The 17,372-nt window shown below is 40.0% G+C and overlaps 1 protein-coding gene across 1 annotated transcript in view; it reads left to right on the top strand.

Annotated features, from left to right (window-relative positions):
• Window positions 1–17,141, top strand: part of LOC148716172 (uncharacterized) — a 30,223-nt gene extending 13,082 nt beyond the window's left edge. The window contains exons 10-27 of the mRNA XM_088745694.1: window positions 719–869; window positions 1,740–1,775; window positions 2,545–2,751; window positions 3,527–3,678; window positions 4,126–4,267; window positions 5,277–5,315; window positions 6,114–6,270; window positions 6,891–7,087; window positions 7,386–7,460; window positions 8,704–8,835; window positions 9,523–9,795; window positions 10,934–11,278; window positions 12,053–12,343; window positions 13,999–14,163; window positions 14,673–14,810; window positions 15,315–15,424; window positions 15,623–15,842; window positions 16,839–17,141. Coding sequence (XP_088601820.1) covers window positions 719–869; window positions 1,740–1,775; window positions 2,545–2,751; window positions 3,527–3,678; window positions 4,126–4,267; window positions 5,277–5,315; window positions 6,114–6,270; window positions 6,891–7,087; window positions 7,386–7,460; window positions 8,704–8,835; window positions 9,523–9,795; window positions 10,934–11,278; window positions 12,053–12,343; window positions 13,999–14,163; window positions 14,673–14,810; window positions 15,315–15,424; window positions 15,623–15,842; window positions 16,839–16,978 — 2,970 coding nt within the window. The 3' untranslated portion in view covers window positions 16,979–17,141. The remainder of the gene's footprint in view (window positions 1–718; window positions 870–1,739; window positions 1,776–2,544; window positions 2,752–3,526; window positions 3,679–4,125; window positions 4,268–5,276; window positions 5,316–6,113; window positions 6,271–6,890; window positions 7,088–7,385; window positions 7,461–8,703; window positions 8,836–9,522; window positions 9,796–10,933; window positions 11,279–12,052; window positions 12,344–13,998; window positions 14,164–14,672; window positions 14,811–15,314; window positions 15,425–15,622; window positions 15,843–16,838) is intronic.
• Window positions 17,142–17,372: the final 231 nt, after the last annotated feature.

The following is a 17,372-nucleotide window of genomic DNA, read 5'->3' as shown; positions in this document are numbered from 1 at the left end:
TCAAAAGTAGGATGTGAGGTTTTTGCTGACGGAATAAGATTAACCTGATAAATACTAGTGGAAAGTGGCTGTTTATCCCAATACGATTAATCCAAACCATCGTAACGGGATGGTTTCGAAAATAAATAAATAAAATAACGACAGAATTCTAAAGCACCATAGCAATAATACTAAGACAATTTTTCGCCTCAGGCTGATTGAATGTTGTTAAGTAATCCCCGAGACGAATGATCGAGTCTAAAGCGAATAATTGTAAATAAGTATATACGAAACAATGGACAGGGTTAAAGGTGCGCTTTGATTGGCCACTCAAACTTCGAATATTCTTTGCTAATCACCCCTAAGCAGCTCGCGTGGAATCTACATCCGAATCGTTTCAGGAGTAATTGAGTTCTAATCATCTTTTTGTGCTATATTATGCCACTTTTTTAGTATGTATCAAAATATAACTATTCGCCTTCAACACGATGAACTGTTGTTAATTATTCGCTTTGAAATATTTACTTACTTCAATAACTCAACAAGTTTAATCTCGATGTGTAGTCAAGCACAGGGCGAAAAGTATATCACGCACGTGCGTGACCATGTAATTGTGGGGAGACATGGCACAATTCTACCCGTATTTTGTACTCCACAAGACCCTCGAAATGCACGGCCATGTTTACAACAACAACAACAACAAAAATAATAACTGCTTTTTCATACTACCATCTGCTAGGATTTTATTATTGACTTTCAAGCTAAATATCAGTGTGCTGCAATTGTGGAACTCATGCCAACTATCTACGCAAGGCACCTCTGGATTAAAGAGTCCCCCAATAAAAAAAGGGAGAGCTGCGTTGCTATGAGCGTATGGGGTCATGCATTTGGTAGGTACTACTATTGGACATTGATAATAGCATATCAGCTGGCGTAAACGTTTTCTTTAGCGGAGTTGAAAGAGAGTAAGTACATTTAGCCTATAGTGCAGTGTCTTATCATGAAGAGTTAACGCTAAGAAGCGCGCGACCGTTTATTTAACAGACCATGTTTAATTTAGATTTAGATTCGACGGTAGGCCCATCTCTTTATCTTTTATCGTCACTTACCCCCTTCGTACAAATTTCTTTTTCTCCCCAGTTTTCCGCTGCAATTAAAATCAAAGATGGCGGCTATTTTTCGTTAAGAATATACCGAGCACTAAGCGGGCCAAGAGCTTTTGCGGAGGTCCATACCTAAGGGGGTTACTTCAGGAAACCTTTTAAATGCTCTCCACCAATAACGATCCAAATTTTATCTTAGTCTATTGTCAGTAGTCATTGGTCCCTTTTAAATCTTTCCAAACTAATATTTGTATTTTCCATCAGGTGAGAGTTAGTTTTGGGTCCCAATAAACACCTCGAGATGGTGCGGTATAAATCCTAAGTTTTCTAGGGTGGTAAACATGCCCCGTAAGACAGCATGTTACGACAGCTTTGCTGTGTAGCCTCATATACTCAGCTTCAATCGGCTTCAAACCTACCCATAAATTTGGTCGAAGATGCTCAAAAGCAGCAATATTGTATTTGCATGACACTTTGAATTTTCCAAGAAATCCCTTCAAAAAATATCTATATTCATGGGTCCTTCATCTTCGCAGCTCGGTCGCTCAAACGAAAAAAAGGTTATAACTGAGGTGGTAGGACAACGCGAATAAAAAATTCTCTGGTTTTCTTCATGTTGGAGACAGAGCACGCTAACTTAATATTCTTACTTTTCAGGATTGACTAAGCCGTATCTAAGGAAGCGAAAGCCAGGTTATATTCACTAAATAATTTGAATATATCAACAAAGGTGAATGGTAAATTGGCCACCGTTACGATTATAAAAGCTGACGTTTCGAGCGTTAGCCCTTCGTCGGAGCGAAGGGCTAACGATGGGCTAACGCTCGAAACGTCAGCTTTTATAATCGCAACGGTGGCCAGTTTACCGTTTCAACCTTGTTGATATATTCAGATTGTCTCGTTACCCCCACCGACGCAGCCCCAAACAGTTTCTTTAGAAACTATCAGCCTATATTCACTAAATATATGTGTTAGCATATGGGGCCGTCTCGAACAAAGATTGAATAGAGGTAAAAATAAGGTTACTAGTCTTTCTAAAGTTGTTTGAACTGACTTAATTCTTGTATAGTCAAAGAAAACCTGCAAATTATGGAAAACTTTTCGCTTTCAAGGTTCTTCATTTTAGTTTCTTTTCCTTTTACCACACGCTACAGAAATATGAATGGTGTGTTCGGATATAACAACGTTTAAAATTATGCGGGTTCATTTTCCTCAAATTCACTCATTCTCCTTTCTGTCTGCCATAATGTCGAACGTGATTAAAGAGATTTTTGAAACGTTTCGTTTGCATTTTTAAATGTCAAAAATTTGCAAGTTTCCATTAATAAACTCATAGAATCCTAATCAATTTGCTCCTTTAACGAAAAAAAATTAAACAAAAAATAAAAACGGCAAATATTAATTTGTTTGGTGATATCGTTTTTTGACCAAATGTGCTGGTTGTTGGTCCCTTTCTTGTTAGGTTGTTCTTCACCTTTGGGAATGGGGTCTCGTAAAATCCGTGATAACCAAATAAAGGTATCATCAGTTAAAAAAGGGGAGCTAAATGCGAAAGCTAGCAATGGACGCCTTAATACCGTCGGTGGATGGTGCGTGGAGAAGCTGGAAAATTACGAGTATACTAGATCTAACAAGAAACACAAGAGCTTCCTACCCAAAGAGTTTTTAGGTAGGTTGAGTCACGAATTTCGCATCTTGAAATATCAATAACCTTACGTTATTAATCTTAGTTGGAGAAATTTTCAATCGAGTGTCGAAACGGATGCAAAATTGCACTGATTTTGCTTCACGTCGCTTCGTAATTGATCCAGGAAAGTAGTGCAACCCACTCACAAGTTTGGTCGCCTACGTTTTCCCGCGCTTTAGGCTGTTTGATCGTTTTCACTTTGATTTCTCATTGGTTCATGGGGGTGTTTTCCTTTCTTCTGCTTGGCCGTTGTGGTTACTTTGGTTTCGCTCTCTGACGATACTCAATCTAAAGGCATCCTAATTGCAATCTGCTTGGATCGTTATCATCTGTCATCGGTCTTTTTTGGTGTATCCTTGCTTTTTGTGGCATTTGCTTACCAGTTAAAAATATTTGTTTCATTCCAACCTATTCAAAGGCAGTTCTCAATGGGACTAAAAGCAGTCTTTTTTTTTTCATCAAATTTACTGATTTATCCGTTTATTTATTTATTACTCTACTTTGTCCAGCAGAGACAAACAAACAGAAAAAAAAGGGTGTAAAAGATATGAAGTACAGGTAGCAAGAGAGGCCAAGAGAAACGAAATTGCTTCTAAAAATAGGCTTCCTCCTTTTTGTCATTACTATTCACAACTTAACAAAATAATGATGAAAAGATCACTGACAGAGTTGATCAGAAAACAGAACATTTAATCATAACTTTTTTTACCTATTTCTTAAATTTTTCTCATACTTTTGCTTTGACTTCTATTATTAGAGGTCGACTTGTTGTCAGAGAAGTTTATCGACGGTTTCGCCACCCAAGGCCATTCGAGCAGAGGTCTAGGTCGTTTTGTGACAGGATATTTAGTGCACTACAGCGTAGATGGATTTTCATGGGATGTGATCACCTGGGAAGAACGAGAGAGGGTAAGAAAGGCCCACAGATATCGACTCTCTTTCTTAGAATTTTGATACAGAAGTGATCATGGATTACATTGGTTTTGCTTTATTTTGGTTTGTGATTGGCCCAGAAAAGTCGCACCTCTCACAAGGGCCTGCACCACATGTGCATGCTGCATGTGCACGTTGCAGGTGCATGCTGCATGCGCATGCGCATACTGCTGTACATGTTGCTATCCTGTCAACCAATCAGACACCGTGCAAGAACCACGCTCGTTTTCCCGAGCCAGCTAAGCGAGTGCACATCACTCTGCGTCTTAACAAATGACTAATCACTGGCTCATCAAAATATAACCGTCTCTTGAAAAAGTTGCATGAAAAAGGTCTGTACCAATAGCACAATGTTTAAGACTGCCTGGATCCATTGCTTAATTTATGTTAAGGTTCTTGGTGACAATTTTCTTTTCTTTTCAGTATTTCATTGCTAACAGGAACTCCAGAGATACAAAACGGCAATATCTGAATCCGAGAATTCGCGCACGATACATTCGATTTGTCCCCGTTACGTGGTACAACTATATTTGCATGAGAGTTGAAATCTACGGCTGTGATGCTGGTGAGTTAACTGGTGAAACTTGGCCCTGCACGTATCCTCCAAAAAATGAAAATTTTTGTGTTTTGTTATTTTTCAATTAAAGGGACTTTGTTTCTTAAAATGAAACTGTTTATGAAGTGTTTTCTACGTAAGAACGTGCATGTGTTTCAAAACTGCAAGGAAGGCCTTTTTCTTTATATTCACTGTGATCTAACTGCGTTTCTGATTAATAATGGTAATTGAACTGAGTGGAGTGCAATTTGGGTTGAAATCATACGCGTGATTTCAAACTCGAACGAGCGCGCGGCGCGAGTTCGATTTGAAATCACAAGTACGATTTCAGACCAAAATTGCACGACACGAGGCTCAATTACCACTTTATTACATCCATTTTGAAACCGCTCAAATACAGGACTCGGTCAATTAAAATATTTTACTGATGCAGTACTGAGCCGGTTTTTAAATAAAAAGCGGAACAGGAAACGTTTTTACATCTTATTTTGTTTGCAAAACAGAAAAGACTTTAACGTCATGTGTCAAAAACTCAGTCAAGCGTAAAATGATGCGATTTAAGAGCAAAAAATTGTGCGATTCGTGAATAAACCGCACCAATTAGAGCCAATCAGATTACAAGGACGACCAGTGATTTCAAAGTGGAGGTAATAAAGGTGAAAACTTCAAGAGTCTCCTTTGAGGGTGAGGGGTACGTTTCCTTCCACCCTTGGATGATTTAATGCCTCTGTTTTTTCCTTCTCTTACTCTCCCTTCCCTTTCCACTCACAGACATTCCAAATGATAAATAACATATTCTCTTGATCGCTTAGATAGAGTATGTTCTTTAGACTTACAGCTTTAAAGCCCTGTACTGTTTTCATGGTCTCATATTCACCCTAAGTACCGGGGGGTACAATAGGTTGTTCCTTTCAGTTAAAAATATACCTGTGGAATTTCTGCTTGCTGTTGGTATATTACGAGGCTTCGATAGCTCGACGAAATACGGCAAGCTGATTTTTTATTTTTTGCTTTGTAGGTGAATCTCTGCAAGATAAATTAGAAAAGAAAATTCTCGGTGAGTTAAATATTCTTCATTTAATAAAGTGACTTCCTTGTCCTTGGTTTTAATTCGTCTAAACCCTGACTATAAGATGCTTCAAAAGGCCTCTATTATACAGCATTGAGGGTTGTACTAAATACCTTTCAACATAACGAGACGAAACTTCGGACTTTTAAGGTATTTCAACTGAGTCTAGAGTTTTGAAGTTCAGTTTGGGTTCCTTGTTACTTTGTATGCTTTAATCGTGGGAGAGACTTCAAACTTCAAAGGCCCGTGTCAAGGTGGCGTCGATAATATTCAATTGTTCGTGTGATACCTATAAACGTGAATTCAAGACATTTTTCCATTACTAATTGTACGAACATCTGTAAAAGGCCGAACAAAAAGACTCATAAACAGCTTTCTGTTACAACCTATTGGAAATACTTCTTGAATATTTGAGACAAAAATTATTCGCACATATGACAGAGATCTCAGAATGTTACTTTGTAAAGATTTTTTTAGGTTAAACCATAAACTATGGTTAAACTTCGATTGCTTTCTCGTTAAGGTCACTTTGTCGTCGCTTTCATCAGAATTACTTCAATTTCCCTTTCGTTGAAACTAGCTTTCGTTAGATTCAAGTTTAATTTCGATAAACACTCCCTCATACTTCAAACATCATTAGTTCTTGGATAAAGAAAACTGTAGATTGCCTTTGAAACTACGGCATCGTTTTACATTCCTACGGGACTGTGCGGGAATCTTACTCAAAATTTTTTAGCCGGAATGAAAGGCAGTAACCGTTCTACTCTTTTTCTCTCTACGCCACAGACGTACAAAGCGAACGGGTGGAATATGTCAGGATGGAAACAGGAATAAATAAAAACAAACATCGAGAGCCTATTAATTATTACTACAAAACGGCTATCTTCAAATGTGGAAAGCCACCCGACGATGGTATCCCCTGGAGGAACAATCGATATCTGTTGTAAGAAGCCATTGTATCCCAACCCCTTTTCCCTCTCCTGTTCCCTCCCTCTCTATCTCCCTCCTAAGGAAAAGTAGGGCATGATATGATCAATAACATTTCTCTCTTTCGGTCAGGATTCACTTCCTTAATATAAAGTGGTAACATTTGAAACTTACGTAGAGGAAGCTTCTCAGTATACACCTTATCCCAACGAATTCCCGAAATTCACGAAGCTCCATAGGTAAGCCACTCCAGAGTTTCGTAGCTGCTGCCGAGCATGATCTTGCTCCCAATGTTGTATGCAAATCAAACTCATTCTCACAAGAATGGTTGAGCACCAGGCCTCGTTTTGAAAAAGAGGCCAAGGGTAATTCGGAAATGGGCTATTGTGAAAAACAGGTTAAGAAAAACGAATGAAAAACTCTTGATCTTACTCGCACACACGCGCTATCTGTAGTTCATGGTTATAATAGTCTGGCGCAACAGTGTTATCTCTGAAAAGACTTCTCTCCAGCTTATATCCACACTTCCCACGACCAGAAAGCCAAATCGTGGATGGCATGAACAGCGGTGTGTTATTCCTCTTTCCTTAGAGTTGAATGTCAAAATTTTCTTTCAATTCTTTTTTTTTTTTTCAGGCAGCTTCTAGATTTCAGTAAAACGGCTTGGGTGCAAAATGCTTTTAACAAGGAGTTCAAGGCATCTGAAAATTATCTTCTCTTCCTTGATGAACGGCGAACTCTTAAATCAAAAAGTGGCAAACATTTTGTGTGCAAAGGGAAGTTGAGTGATGGAACAGAGCTGTATCGGCATCATGTCATCACCGCTAAAATTGGTACGAGTCAAGTTTGCGATTTTTGACATTTTGAAAGAGCTTTTAAGGGCGCGTTTAATCCTTGTACCGTATGCGTAATCAGATCCACAAAAGTCATTCGTAGAACACATGGTTACTAACATTTTGATGCTTTTATGGATTAACGTCAGTACCTAAAAAATCTGCCTACCTACCCCTCCCCTAACCAAACAACAGTCTACTGATAAAAAGTTTGGGTTAATGTTGGGTTAGGGGGGTGAGAGGGGTAGGTATATAGTTGCTCAGATAATACAATTATCCGTTTTAATCGCATCAACAGGAGCGAAACCACCAACAAAGTTTTCAGGTGGTCCCTGGTTGATTCAAGCTCAAGGATTTTGGGCCTCTGCGTTAGGTAAGAAATCCGGATGAAAAGGTCTCCTGTCTGAAATCTTAGGCTGCGTTCACAATTGGTGCTCGAGCATAGCGCCCGCGTACGATTCTAGATGGGCACTAATGTAAACACAACTCTTTTTTTTTTTTAATAATCCAAGTCAGAAATCGGGCTCCGTGCCCGTGCCCAAGTAAAATGTCTTATTCTTATTATCGGACACTGAACCGGGCAGTATTCATGATAAATCGGGTATCCACTGTCTGAACACAGCAACACTCTGTGCCGGTGCCTGGCACTTATGCTCGGATACCAAGTGTGAACGCAGCCTTAGTCTATCGGGTAGAATGACTATTGCTCTCCCGAAAAGTACTTGCAGCTCAGAAAAAAAGAGTACTCCGTACTTGAGTGAGTGACGGGAGGGCTGTCCCTTGTAAGTCGTAAGTGGTATGCGGTGGCCAACACCTACTCTATGGTTCTAGAGGTTCTCAACCCGCAAAAAGGTATACAATTTATTGTCTAACTCGGGTAGGGTGTCTTCTGAATCGGAAGCTTTGAAAGATCGTAGATGTTAGCTGTGTTCGTTCGACATGGAAAACTCGAAGGTTCCGCTTTCCTCCGAACTTTAAAACCTTCGAATTCTAAGCACCAATATTTTGCCGTTGAGCTTTAGAAAACTCTATTGCGATATGGGCCATTTGTAGGTTTAAATGTCGGACACGTTTTGCATCCTGTTAAGATCATTAATTTCAAAAGCGTTACTAGAGTATATGAAGAAAGATGGAATATTTACTTCACCATTGAACTCAAAATTTGGAATCTTTCTTGATCTACCGATTGTCTCACAAGAAAAATGATGATGATGAAATCATTTAGCAGAAACTTGTAACGGAGGCGTGAGCGAATCTGAGCCACGTAAAAGACGGTATGCAGACCAAGTGTATTTCTAACACTGGAGTTATGATCATGGTTTCTTTATCGACCCATGCAAAGCAGTACAGAGGAGCCAGGAGACAGGGCGTACGGTTTTTCGTCCTTATCCATGAGAACTAGAATATCTAACCGTTAGCAGATGTCATAGCTAAGGCAGCACATTTTCCTTCATCATTTAAAGACCCTGAGGGTTGGTTCGGTCTGTGGTGTGTGAATCCTTTATTTCCCACATAGCAGTTTGGCGCTCTACAACATGAACTAACCAGTTAATGATACTTACGAGTTTTAACCAAAATATGTTGTAAGCAGTGTCCTACATTGTTCATTTTCATAGAGGTTCCACAGCTTATAGTACAACAGAGAGTAGACCCGGCCTATGATGGTGGTAAACCGGTCTGGAGCAAGCCTGCAGTCGTTTATGCCAGCGGTTCTGTGGCGTCCATTGGTGTGATTATTTTAGGACTCCGTAAGCTGCATCTCTATGTTACAGTATTTTAACTCACGTTCTCTTGAGTGTTCCCTACGAAGTGCTGCGAATCTCTTTGATAAAATAGCTAAATGTTTATCAGTACAATTAGTAATGGTAAAAAGACTGAGTGGAGTCCAGTTCAGTCTAAAATCCTACGAGTAATTGGCAAAATCAAACGACGATGAAGCGGGAGTCCGATTTATTAAGGACAGGTATGGATACAGGTAGAATTGGACGACAAGAAGTCCTATTACCAATTAATCAAAAGTATGAAAAAATTTGAGAAAGAAACCAGCTAACGGCTATACATTTTCATGGGGTGCACAGGACGCGCTCTGTCTAATTATACAGGCGTGATCTGTCCCTGGATTAATTTCTACGTTCAATTACAGGCGTGACGCCAACACTTTCCTATCAGAACTCAGTGACCAGTCCCGTTTGAGAATTTTGCTATTGTTTTTATCAACTAATGACTTCTGTAATGAAGTAAACGTTTGTAGTGTCTCGGTTATTTTAATTATAAAAAATAGACTCATCAGATTCTTTTCTTATCCGGCGATCGATATCAAACTGATGCATCAAACTTCCATGTCTAATCCCTAAAAAATTCCCATTTCGTTCTTAATCGATAACTTTTTCTTCTTTCGCTTCTCTCTCAACCGGCCTTAAAAATAAAAAACCCAGCATACTACACAGCAATGGAACCGAGAAGCTACAGTGGAGACCGTTTATGGAGCCAACGGTTTTTAGGATACATCAAGAACGACAACCGAGTAATTTATTATTGTTCGAAACTTGCGCAACGGAAAGGCTATGATCACTTCGTTAAGAGCGTCGACAAGTGCTTCTCGTCGTATGCGATGCCTGGAAATGTATGGAAAGTGCCTGATGATTTTAAGGATTATTCCCCAACCAATCATCGAGAATTCGTTAAACCATTTTTCATCAGGGCTATGAGTAAGTCTTTATGTTTGTCTTATTACCTCCATATCAAGCTAGCTATATAGGTTAATCTTAGTAGTTTTCAAATGAATACTAACGCAATGGTAGTGTATTCAGAGACTCACGAGTAAATATTATCTCTTTGGTACCACGTGACGGTACTGCTCCATGGTTCTAGTTTTTCAAATTTCCTCAATGGAATGACAAGGTAGGAACAATCTGTGTAGCATGATAAACAGTTCAATATGAAAGTGCTGCTCGCTAGCTTACGCTTGAATTGAATGAAACTGAAAACTTGGAACCACCTCGTTCAGCACGATAAATAGTAGAGAGAATTAGCAATGCGTTCACGTGGAATGGCAAACGTCAGCTTACCATTTCACGTTCCACGTGAAATAGCGCGAATTTTGCTGTTTTAGCGTCGCATGAGCTCACGTCACAGTGGATTTGAAGGCACTCCTGTATGACTTAAAGGAAGGACTCGAAGAAATGGTTTTGTGCCCTTTTTTCCGGCAATTAACTTTTACTCTGTGAGAGAAAAAGTAAAGAAAATCTTATGTACATGGCAAGCGCGAAACAGGTTTTTTTCACGTACAAACGGCAAAGCGCAACCGAAAACTTGATAAATGGCGGGAAAAACAAGGTCGTTCACGTTTCACGTAAACACAGTGCTAAAATCTATCTAGTACTTCATTAGAGTACAGCTCAGAGGTTTTTGTTTGCATGGTCAAACACAAGGGTTTGATGTACTTTGAAGTCATCACTACATCGTATAGCATGAGAGACAGTACCCAATGAAAATAATCCTGAGTAGGATTCATTTCAATCATAGTCCCACAATAGGGTTTCATCCAAAGAATTAAAAGTTAGAATCGCCATGCACAGCATAATAAACAATATCTCATTAGACGTAGCGCTATCCATAGACTTAAAAGTCAGTTCTGCCTTACGTAATTCAACAAACATATAAGTGCAGTGGAATAAACACTTAGTAGTTTTTATAGATTACAAATCAGCACACGAGCCAAAGATGGTTGAAGTTACCTTCTAAGGCGTGTAACTGTTTCTGTCGAACATTTCTTAAGCTATGTAGCAACAACATAAACGCCCAAGGGACCTATTTTTTTCACTTACAATGAGTTTTCTCATTCAGGAAAATTTCAAAGCTACAGGATCAAGTGGTCCAAATTTGATTCAGATCGATTAAAGTGGATTAAGATATTCGATTACTTCGTTACCGACCCGAATCGGCAAACGTCACTGCTATACACGATGAAGAGCGAACAAGACAACGACATTTTCACGGATGGGCGCCGATTCCGAGCCCGTGAAAGATTTCGGTCCTACGACAAAGCCTACTATGGAGATGATTTTACCGGAAGTCACGTGTTAGAGATTGAAAGATGGTCACCCGTTGACACTGGGACATACAAGATTGAAGTGCTCGTTCCCAGTAGAGGTGTAGGGAACCAAGCCGTTATAGAACTGCGTCATGAAGGTGAGAGACTGACTATTTGATCCGTTGACGTCCGAAGACGTTCGAAAATTGCCATCGATATTCTGCATACTTTCGAAAAAGTTCCGAAGATCGCAGAAGCTTTCCTGGAGAGCTGACGCAAACGCTTTTTATCCCGTGTGTTAGCATTGTTGGGAAAACAGCCATAAAATTCAGAGACGCCTGAAAAGTGTCATAGATATTCCGAACATTTTCGAGAACGTTTTAAACGTTGTCGAAGCTTTCCTGAACAGGTGACACAAACTTGCCTGTAGTGCTCTCCCTTTCACAGACAAAGGGTGCGTCTTAAATCGCGCGGATGTTTCTCTTTTCGGCAGACGCTAAACAACTTGAGATCGGCGCTTCTAGCGTGTAGTTGTGGGAGCTGGTGGGTATTTAAAGAGGAAAACTATTCTTAATAGAAAAACCCAGTCCAAATAATAAGATAGAAACATTTTGGCGAGTTTTGCTCTTACCAACGTGTCAACACTTTAACAAGAGTATTTCAGAGGAACTCAAAAGGATGAAGAGCTGCTAAAAGGGCCGGGAAAACTGACGAGTTTTGAACGGACTGCGTAAAGCTAAAGTATACGAACGTTTCGATTAGAATTTAAGGCCTCACCACTCACCATAATGAACTTCTGCTTTCTTAAACCAAGACACATTCCCATAAGCGTAAGCTTCAGGCAATTTTTGTCTTTGTTTTGGTGTGTGTAATTTTAAAATAAATTTTAGTGGATGTGAATTTCTCAGTGGTCGTTTTATTTCTCCGTGTAGATGAACTTCGCATTTCGCTTCCGGAAACGTTCGGCGCATGCTTAGGAACTCCAGCGAAAGTAAATGTTACCTTACTCGACAACAACAACGAGAAGCCACATTTCTGGGTTGTTCATTGGTTTTTGATAAGATATGTAGGAAACAAACGGATACGCACGTTTACTGGTAAGAGATCCGTCACTTTGACTATTTACAACCCCATACTCATCGAAACGGGAAAAATCTACGAGGTAGAAGTCAGCAATCGGTACGGAAGGGCCAGAGGCGAGACTCGAATCATTGTTACCAAAGGTAAGCTCTTTCAAATTTTGGATGAATTTTCTGTAGTCATTCCGCTGGAATCCTCATAGAAAAGATTGTGCCAAAGTCTTGATTGTTTTTTGTTTTTTTTTGGTGACTTTTCGCAAGAGGATTTACTTTCATACTACCTAGCTCCAATTAGGAGTGTAGTATTAGTATAGCTTGGTTGCTGTGAAATGTCAGGAACACATTACGAAATTATTGGGAACCCGGAATGGACGTAAATCCTCTGTTTCCCTTTGTTGTCACATTATGTCTATCGCGCCGGCCTTGTTATAACAAATTGGCTATCCCCAGCACGCGGTTTTTTCTGTGTTTGACACAAGATAACCAAGTACGCTTATTAGCTGGTACTCTATCGCCACTCAGCTCTCCGGTAACACGAGAAAACAGGCCAAAGCTAGATTTGTTCAATTATTCTATACAACATTTCTCCGTTCTCATCCGCCTTTGCTTCATACTTCTTTTAGCCAATCGTATATTTTCACTCATTCGAGTACACTAATAACATTAAGTCACTTTAAAATATCTGATAACTGCATTCGTTTAAGGGCCTGTTTACATAGAGGGAGGGTGCCCCGGCTAACAGGGCTAACCGGCTAACCGAACTACCCTGGGCGGGCTAAATCCCCATGCGTTTCTTTGGAAAACGCTTGAAGCGTTTACATGCTAGACTGGGTAGCCCGCCTACCCGGGGCACCCTGTCTACTTGCCCGGGGTACCCGGCTAGGCGGGATAGCTTTTTACCATGTAAACGATTCGTGCCGGGCTATCCGGCTAGCCGAGGAGAGATTAACCGCGAAAACATCGATAAACATGGCGGCCCGAGGTCAGTATTTTACGTCGTTACCATTTGCCAGTGTTCTCTGCCGAAAAAAATCACTGCCAGTCTGAAGAGATCAATGTAGTAGATGAGTCTCAGGCAGAGAACAGATTCGTGCCCGTGCAGGAAGCTGAAATAACCACTGTTATCAAAACAAATTCACGGCAATTTTGTTTGTTTTGCTTAGCGACCGCTCAAAAGATTGCCCACGCAGCCCACTCACTGTCTCGGTTAGGTGAGTTGCATGTCAAGGCGGGCCATGTTTCAACCCTTCTAGGCGGGTAGCCCAGTTAGCCGGGGCACCCTCCCTTTATGTAAACAGGCCCTAAGTATAGGCAGAAACATGATTTCGGGTGCGATTTGGTGTTAATAAGCAGGAGTAAATGATTTTTTTAGAGTCAACAAAATTGCACGAGCCCATAGGGCGAGTGCATTTATAGTCTTTGAAAAATTTATAAGTGCTTATTTACACCAAATTTCACAAGAAATTGTGTTGTTAATTTTTGAGAATTTACATGAAAAAAGCATCACAGAAAGTCAAGACAGATAAAATTTTGACTGCGCGCGCGCTATTGGTAATCAACACTTGTGTTACAACTTTGTACTCGTGTTACACGAAAAATGCACTTGTTTTCAGCCAATCAGACTGTCGTAATTTTTTCATGTAAATTGTTACGTAAGATATCTTTCGAATCGCAGCGAGGATGAGCTCTGTTGACCTATCTACTAGCGTTATTACTTTTCATAATCTCTATAGATTTTAAATTACTTATTGCACATACTCACTCACCCTTATATTTTGAACTCCTCTTTGCTTTCTCAGATGTGCCCGAAATCACTTGGGTAACACCTTCTCCTCATGTAGCAGTAAAAGACATCAGCGATATTCTAGAAGTAAAAATCGATAATGAAAAGACGCTTATTACTGTCGAATGGTATCACAATGGAACTCAAATAGAAAGGAAAACGGAGGGATTCACTTTCCCTGGTAAGGGACCTCATGCTAATCATGACAGCCTCGACAATTAACGAGGGTGGGGACGAACAAAAGATCTAATCCTTGGGTAGAACAACAACTTAGCACGTGCATTTGAAATCTGTGTACATTTCCTGGTTGATCCATTGCAAAACAACAACGAGGTATCGCTAAATTTACGCATTCTGAAAACGGAATCACCGACTGAAATTTTTTTCACCTTTTTTTTAAATCCAAACTCAATGTTAGACACAGCAAAAACGTTGAGTTAGTTGTAATATACCTTGGGGAAACAAAAATTGAATTTTAAAGAGATGTTCACTCAGGCTTCGCCGTCGTGGCATCCTAAACTTCCCAGGGATCAGTTGTTCTGCCCATAATTTTTTTGCGCACTTTTCCAGGCTCCTTAAATCTCTCATTTCCTTGGTTCCACTTTGATAATAATCATGCACGATTTCAAAACAATAACTTCGGGTAAAATGTTTCATTACTTGCATTGTTACATTTTTTCATTCAATCAGGGGAAAGATATGGTTCGTCGTCTTTCCGAAAAAAACTTAAACTAACTCGGATCAGTTTTGACACCGCCGGTACATACAGGGTTGTGGCTAGGGGAAAATATTGTCAGTTTGAAAAGAAAGTGGAAGTCAGAGTTATAAGTAAGTATAGGCTTAACGAAGCCAACAAATTATCTTTTTGTTACGATTCCGATTTGGCCTCGATAAAGATTGGCTAGGTTTCATATTTAATGGCGAGGTAAGAGAAATTACTTGAGATAAACTTCCTCGATATATAAGTTCAAGTACTTCATACTTCAAGAGAATTAAACCTAGCTGAAGTGGTTCCTTTCGTAAGCATATTGATTTTTTGAATTGCACATGCACGAGGGTAAAGGAGATCGAGAGAGCCAGGGACCTACGTTGTTCTTTCGCTAAGGAGCTGCCTTTTTAAAAATAAGCTCACGCGAGGAAGAACAAAGGCAAGACTAAACAGAGCTGTTAAAATTGAACCTAAGACCTTGAGATTACTTTCATCAAGTTTAAACCCACGATCACTTATTGCCAATATTTTCAAACTGTTTACTTTTTCTACGCATGTAACAAAACTGAACTTGAACTATCGATATTTATCAAAGTATGCTGTCCTACTTTTTACAACTCTAGTCAAGCCAAGGCTGATAGCTCAGCCGCATGCCGTGTATCAGAGACTTCCCGAGGGAGAACCGGTGGTGAACATAAACGTTACTGTGAGGGGTGGTGAGCCTAAAGCACAGGTGAGTTGGCGTGTAACAGTAGCTCTTATTCCAGATCTGCGTGAGTGGTTTAGTTGGACAGCGGTTTCGTATATTAGTAAGGAAGATATTTTAAGTAGGAGTCGTATTGCAATAGTTTTATTAAATCTTGATCTGTGATTGGCTAAGACAAATGATCCCTTGAAGTAATTTTGTGATTTATATTCGTTGCGATTTTAGCTGCAAGACATGGTCTGGAAGAAAAGCGGAATACCGCTGAAAGCTTCGCTTTACGGGCGCGTTCTCCTTCACACCACTTTTACCAAGAAAGAAAACTGGCTGACTGTTCTTATTATACGAAACCTGAAAGAATCAGACTCTGGAGATTACACTTTTACAGTCAAAATTGGTCCAGCAGTTATCTCAGTGACACGAAGTATCGTAGTGATACCGAAACAAGGTCAGTTTTCTGTTGTCAGAAGCAAAAATCACGTAAGCGTCCTTCGAAACATACTAAGGCTCTAACCAGGTATTTTGGATTTTATCAACTAAGCTGATGATGTTATCTGGCCATCGTAAAGAGTTTCACAGATGACGATTCGAGCGTTGGCTTTTCGTCAGAGCGAATGGAAGAACAGTCCACTTTGCAGTTGCTTGCTTGGTTGCCAAGCCTTTGAACAGGAGTGAGGCTACAGGTGACCTTGTTATGTTACAAGCCTTGCTACTTTTCAAATGTAAATTACTTTGTTATCATGCTAATTAGATACTGGTCACCTTCAGCCTCACTCCAAATCAAAGGCTTGGCAACTAAGTACACAACTGTAAAATGGCCTATTGTGGGTTGTGTGTGTGTTTAAATGCAGAAAAAGGAGGGAACATGGTGACGAGAGAAACAATAATTTTAGTAAAATGAAAAATATTGGTCGATACCTTTGGGATTAACAGTGCCGATTTAAAAGATAAACTTTTTTTCAAGACTTTTGAGCCTTTTCCGAACTGCTTAAATGTAGGGAAAGGCCGCAGACTGCCATATGCTGGTTAGAATGATTAGGTTCTGATCAATCGACCAATCAGGCGAGCGCATGTATTTTTGACCTTGAAATAGTCTGTGGGCTTGCCCTCGTTAATAGTACTTAACCCTTTACTCTCATCAGTGTAAGGCGGGCTTTTCTCCTAAATTACAATATCCATACAATATCAAGTGGACTAGTGATGAGAATTAAGAAAATTTTTAACTATTGGATTATTAGTTGATCCAAGACCAAATTCTCTAAACTAACATCATAATTGTAAACAGACAGAAGGGAGAATTACTAATGAGATCTTGGGAGTGAAAAGGTTAGACATGCACGAGCGTTTCTTCGGCCGCGGGAAACTGTAAGGCCTGTTCCCTTTTCTTTTTCTTTGCTTTCTTTTGGCTTTCATTTATTTTGATTTTTTTTCACTTTTTTTTCAGAATACACCAACGCAACTGTTTCACCTGATCAGACGACGCCACTCTTAAGCAGAGCATCACGCTTTTATCACTCTTTTAGCGCACTTTTCATGCAATTTCTGTATTTATCATCAGGGTTAGCCTGCTCTTGGTACCATTAAACTATTCACTTGTATCAGGCATCTCTTGTCGTTTCGTTGTTGGACGAAGAGACTTACGCCTTCGAGCGCAAAGTTATGAAATATTAGATTACTTTTACCCCAACCTCGTTCCCAGGGTCTCTCATCTTCCCGCCCCCTGGAGCCCCTCTCTTTTCTCGCTCCAGGTGAGGGGAAGAGGCCCTGGGAACAGGTCGCTTTCACCCATGAGAGCATGTTTTGCCCAGCCATCTCAGTTTTCTGTGCGGTGGGCGGGGGGAGGGAGGGGGGGGGGGAAGTTGCTAGATAAACAAAAAAAGGTTCGAGTATTTCAAAACGAGATTCAATGCCTTTGTACTTTTATCTTAATCTTGTACCCATTCTACCGTGTTTCTGAACAACCACCTGACCTTGGAAG

This window comes from Stylophora pistillata, chromosome 14, assembly GCF_964205215.1.
Source record: "Stylophora pistillata chromosome 14, jaStyPist1.2, whole genome shotgun sequence".
In the NCBI taxonomy this organism is placed as follows: domain Eukaryota; kingdom Metazoa; phylum Cnidaria; class Anthozoa; order Scleractinia; family Pocilloporidae; genus Stylophora; species Stylophora pistillata.
The sequence above is the reverse complement of the archived record's forward strand: the minus strand, read 5'-3'. Positions and strand labels throughout refer to the sequence as shown.